The sequence below is a fragment of the Chanodichthys erythropterus genome, chromosome 24 (assembly GCF_024489055.1).
Source record: "Chanodichthys erythropterus isolate Z2021 chromosome 24, ASM2448905v1, whole genome shotgun sequence".
Lineage (NCBI taxonomy): Eukaryota > Metazoa > Chordata > Actinopteri > Cypriniformes > Xenocyprididae > Chanodichthys > Chanodichthys erythropterus.
In genome coordinates this window covers 16835441-16841440 of record NC_090244.1, presented here as the reverse complement: position 1 = coordinate 16841440, position 6000 = coordinate 16835441, and the positions used below count along the sequence as shown (strand labels likewise).

Genomic DNA, 6000 nt, shown 5'->3' with positions numbered 1-6000 from the left:
TGTTTACGAGCTGCCTTAATTCATAAAATGTAATCAAAATGAAAAGAGAATTAAAACAAAATTAATTCATTAAAACTAAACCTATAAAATGATCCCATTATGGGAACGATTCTATAGAGCCTGACAGAACCCTTTTAGATTCTCTTCAAATGCCCTTGTGTGCTAGTTTATCATGTAGGATTTTGCAAATGCACAATTATTAATTACAATAATCAAATTTATATAAACCTGTGTTAAAATATACAAGGCATCATGTTATAAAAGAGGACAACGCATTTGACTTTGGATATTTTAATTGTTAAAAATGACATGTATATGCCTTAGTCAATTGAGTTAATATTAATTTCTCTTCACATTCTGATTTTGTAGACCTTTTATAATGTGTAAGGAGCTCATGCATGGACGTATTAAACAACGTGGATTGTTTTTCATGGTCTGAACAGTGCACTCTGCGAACATATAATATTAAAGCTTAATTATACACAACCAAAAGCTAAAAAGTTTGTTCTACTGTATGTATAGATATTGCATAGAATAAAAGCCATGCTGTATACTATGCATACATAAAAAGCAATCAGCCATGTAGACTTAAAGATAAGGTAAATAAGTATAAAATGAAGTCACTGGTTTGCGAGAATAATATTTGAAGAGATAAGTGCATCAGTATGAAGAACATTCAGATATCTATAGATATTTCAAGTGATTTCATACATCAATGTACAATACATGTACAAATTAAACATGGCAGGACACATTGCAAAGCCCTTAATTGAGTGATAGAATCATATGCCACCATACCAAATGGTATACAGTAACATGATAATCTGTACAAAAATACCAGAATCATGGTGGCATATTTGCGATAAGTTAAAGGCTTGCTTGAACAGAAGTCATTCATAAATACACAAACAAAAAAAGCCTGTATCAAACAGTAGAATATCTTGCATGCAATTATTATTTTTGTACTTTTGCCTGACATGGAAAAACTTGACTTGAATAAAAGAGATTCTAAAGAAAACGCAACACAATCATGCAAGAAAATGTTCAGGATTAGGTTCCGTTCTGTTCACACGTCCTCCTCACACCAGATTTATAAGGCATGCCTCGGGTTCTCATTCATTCCGTTTAACTCCTCCACCTTTGATTTGTTTACCAATGCGCTGAACCGTTCATGAGTAACGTTCATGTGGTCATGATGTGAATGTCTTTATCTGTAAACAACAAACAGCAGTGACAAAAAAGTTGTTTAATAATGTGGGTTTTACCAGAAGAATTACTGATTGAGAAAAGCTTAGCATCGCTGCCTAGTTCCTTGTTGTTGTGACATTCGGTGGACAGATTTTTCCTAACATTCATCTTTATCCATGGCAATGCTGTATATAGGGGTGTAACGGTACATGTATTTGAACCGTAATGGTACAGACGTCACGGTTCGGTGCATACAGTCAGTCACAGGTGATTCACACTCCAATCCAGAAGGGGGTGTGTGTGGCTTTCAAGTTGGGCAACTTTTTGAATTGGGCTACTTTTCACTGTTGCCGTGGGTTGTTTTTCATGTCCGTGGGTTGAATCGACCAAAAATAAAGTGATATTTAGTCCCTGGAACGCAAATTTTAGCAGGGGAGCCCTGCCAAAAACGCAAATTTTACCTCCCGGAACGCGTGTGACCCACCTGAAATGCCACTGAGCTACTTTTGGGCTAGTTTCGAGGAGCAATTGGGTTTTGCTGTGAAAACCGGGCAAAACCCAGTGTTTGCTTACCGTGACAACAGGACAAGTGCAGAGGAAGAATAATCGATCTATTCATAGATATGTAATATCTCAACCAGTGTTTAACCACTAAAATACATCAGTAAGAGGATAATATCTCGCGTAGCATCACATTTACCTCAGGCAAGTCATTTAGTGTCCACAGCATGTTAGTTCACTAGACAAATGAACTCTAGAGGGAGCTTTTCACTAAATATATGCACCATATTGGCTTATATATTAATTATATTTACTTTACCTGTTAGTGATGTCTTAATTTAATTTATGTTTAAATAAATTTGTTGTGAAATCAAGGTATGACAGTAACTGTGTAAATGATCTTATTTCAAAAATAAATTGGATTTGAAAAATACTTGAAAAAAAAAATTATAATTAGATTTAGAAGATAACGCACAACCTGTGTAAAAATGTGTAATTTACATGTTTTTTGTTTTGAGTGTTAAAATCTAAAAATTAATAGCAACTGAATTTAATAGTTTGGACTCTGTTGTTAACTGTAACCTTTAATATTACAGTATAGAGGGTATGCATCGACGTCATTTTCCCGCCGAAAACGCGCTCCCTCGGCTGGACTGAGTGAAAAGAACCTGCTGCGTGACTGGATTAATAGGACAAACGGCGAAAACGCGAGTAAAACTAACGAATTACCCTAAAGGTTGGATTCGAAAGTGTTTCTTACAACTTGTCAAATAAACCTAATCCATGGATATTGGCATGCAGCCAGGAGTCGTGTTTCCTGACATTTATATGTGCCTGATTTGACGCCGGGGAAATACATAAAGCAAATCTGGCTGTGAATATTTTATATAACTACAATATCGGTAGGTTTAAATCTGCTTAATCACTTATACCAATGTTATATCGTCATATTGTCCAGCCCTAAAACTTTTATAGTATAGTTTTTGACAGTGTTGTTTATTTAAAAACACCCAATTATGCATAATATAAGATGCAAAATGTTTAATTGATGAGTTGTCAACATAATATATAACAAGGTATGATTTTACCTCAAAATCCAACAATTTGACACAAAAGGATAACTGCAAATCCATGTTTCTCTGCTGGAGTCCAGCTGTTTCTGTGAATTGCAGTGATACATTTGCTTCTTTTTCTGTTGCTTTCTCTAGTTTTTAAATATATACCTCAGGGTTTGTGTCAAATCTATTTGTAGCTCTTTCCCGTTTTGAATGTGTTTTGTGTGTTTTTCGCGACATTCAAATGCTGAAAACCAATGCTGCTGCTCAGTCTTTTGCCACTCAGCGGGCGTGACCGCAGTCCTAACGGTCGACGGTGACGTCACGTGCATACCCTCTATAGTTCAGAGATTTTTATCCTTAAAGCTGCAGTCTGCGATTTTTCCTCTTTGTCGCCATCTCTGTTTGAAACCTGCAATTGCAGTCATATGCGGAACAGTTATCTGTACGTGCGTTCAGCTTGTCAGCACGGATGAATCTAATGCTTGCTGTCAGTCACCGCACCGGTGTGGATACTGTACTTCAGAATCACAGATTCTGCGTCTTGAAAGTATGACCAATATAAGAATTTTCACTGGAAAATATCATCTGAACAAGCAACTAACATTTCTGCCACTTTTGTTCTGACCAACTGAGGAAAAAAGCATTAGGCCTACAGTAAATCATGCTGCCAATGATGATTAAATCTAACGATCGCTTAGCTTGGATCACGTCAAACCGTGCAAATTATTATTACTGTTATACTTTGTTCTCTTAATGTTAACAGCATCAGCATTGCATCACTATGGGCCCTATTTTAACGATCTAAACGCAAAGTGTAAAGCGCACGGCGCAGGTGCACTCAGGGCGTGTCCAAATCCACTTTTGCTATTTTAACGACGGAAAAACGGTCCGTGCGCCGGGGCGCATTTTTGAAATGGGTTGTCCCTATTCTCTTAATGAGTAATGGGCGTAACGTTCAATAAGCCAATCAGAGTGTCATCTCCCATTCCCTTTAAGAGCGAGATGTGCTCGCGCCATGGCGGATTGCTATTTACATGCCGGAATTTGTTGGTGGAAAAGCTGAACGCTTTTCAAGCGAAGAAACCGATCTGCTCGTGCGCGAAGTTAAAAGTTTAGTTAGAGGTTAAACAAAGTTACATTATTATATTTATGTAGCCTACACAATAATATTCTTTTACACTGTAATCCTTTTGTTTTTAATATTTGGCATATTTGTGTGATGCGTATCCCTGTGTGTAATAAGCAAAGTCAAAGCGCACTGTGGACGCGCCCAGAGGTGCAGTTTCTACCAACGCGCTCTAACAAAAAAATATTGCGCCACTGACTTTAGACTTTAGACCAGGCTTGAGTTGGTCTATGGCGCAGTCTATTTTCAGCTCCTTAAAATAGCAATGCGCCTGAACACACCTCTTTTTTAGACCAGCACGCCCATGGGTGCACTAACTGGCGCAAATGCATTTACTAATTTAAGGACGTGGCGCTGAACGGGAAAACACAAACTAGCAAACACACTTGCGCTGCGCCTTGCGTCGCATTGCGCAAGGTGTATTATAGGGCCCTATGTGTATATTAGCGTTACCTATCTTTTGCTTTTTGACTATGGGTGAATCTCCAGTTGTCACTGACTTGGATCTTTCTGGATTACGATCCGCCATCAAAATGATTAGTTTAATTATTTCAGCTTCTGTGAGAAAAGGCTGTAAATGATCCACTACCAGCAGCATCCTCACGTGATAAAATCGACTAGCGTCTCGACGGGACTCCTTCCTTTCTGTTTACGGACGTGACGTAATGACGCACAGACGAACTGCCGCATGCTCGAATTTCCCGCAGAAATCCAACATGTCGCTCTTATTATAAAACATTATTACAAGCTTACCGTTGTGAATCGAGACAAGATAATTTGATAGTTTTGAACACTGGCTGGTTATGTACTTGCTCAAAAATTTATTTTGGATAATTTTTAACCAAAAAAAGTTGCGGACTGCAGAAAATTTGTTCAATAAACCACTGTTTAATGAATAAAAAAAGTAGAAAAAAAGCAATTTTATGTTTAGTTTTCTCCCCCTTGCTGTACCGAACCGTGACTTCAATACTGATGTACGTACCGAACTGTCATGTTTGTGTACCGTTACACCCCTAATATATATATATATATATGAAGATAAAAAAGAAGACTTTTACAGACTTTCTAGTAATTTATAAAAGTTTAAGTGTGGCTTAGTGTCCAAAAAGTCTGTTTTGCTACTATAACCACATTGTTTAGAGTTCAACTAATAAGAATATGCTCAGTGTAACTGAATACTCACCTTGTAATGATCAAATCAATTTGTATTTCTCTGACGTACGTTTTTATCTTTGTGGTTGTTGGTGGAATTAGTTTTCCTTGAAGGTGAGATCATAAAAATGAGTCAGTGGGAGTGCCATATGACAATCCAAAATACAAATTCAAATACATTTCCTTGTACATCTCTTTAAACTCTTTACATTCTGTAAAAATGACACATCACCTATCTAGGACAGTTGCATCCTACCAATTCTTATTTAAATGTAAATCTAATACTTACATTGGCCCAGCTGGTTCGTCGTCTGAATGGGAATCAAAACAAGGACAATTTTAGTTTGAGGCTGCAATGCTTCCAGCTGGCACAATATTCACATTATTGAATGAATGCCGTAAACCGACTGCATTAAGTAGCTGTAAAAAAACAACTCAATGCCATATTGTCTTTCAATTTATTGTTGCGCAGACGAATAACACAGAACAAAGACTTCGCTCCTTCAGCACTGGTGTGAGTAATTAAATGGCTTGCAGTACAAGAACAGAGAAAAAAATACAACCATGCAACCAAACCTATATCCCACGACTTCTGTATCACTTAAATAGCTCTAAAATTAATAAAACTTGATATTATATTCATGCATCATATTTCTTTAATTTATGTAATGTATTATATATTAAATAATATAGGATGTTATATTATATAACACACACACACACACACACACACATATATATATATATATATATATATATATATATATATATATATATATATATAGCTTTTCTTAACAATGATAACTGAAAAGTGAAAATAAAGAAAAAGTAAAATCTCATGCTCATGCCAACATGACTACATTGAAAGAGTCTCCAGTGAAGACGATTTACAGATAAACCAAGGTCATTTGAAGGTTAAACAGCAACAGACAGCATTCTAATAATGAAGGCAAAATAAAAACCCATTTCAGCCTT

At 36.4% G+C, this 6000-nt stretch overlaps 1 protein-coding gene across 2 annotated transcripts in view; it reads right to left on the bottom strand.

Moving 5' to 3' along the window:
• Positions 1–287: 287 nt before the first annotated feature.
• Positions 288–6000, bottom strand: part of nptna (neuroplastin a) — a 28588-nt gene continuing 22875 nt past the window's right edge. For both annotated transcript variants that reach the window (XM_067379671.1, XM_067379672.1), the window contains 3 exons: positions 5315–5336; positions 5057–5132; positions 288–1211 (listed from right to left, as the gene is read on the bottom strand). In XM_067379671.1, the coding sequence (XP_067235772.1) occupies positions 5072–5132; positions 5315–5336 (83 nt within the window). In that variant the 3' untranslated portion in view covers positions 288–1211; positions 5057–5071. The remainder of the gene's footprint in view (positions 1212–5056; positions 5133–5314; positions 5337–6000) is intronic.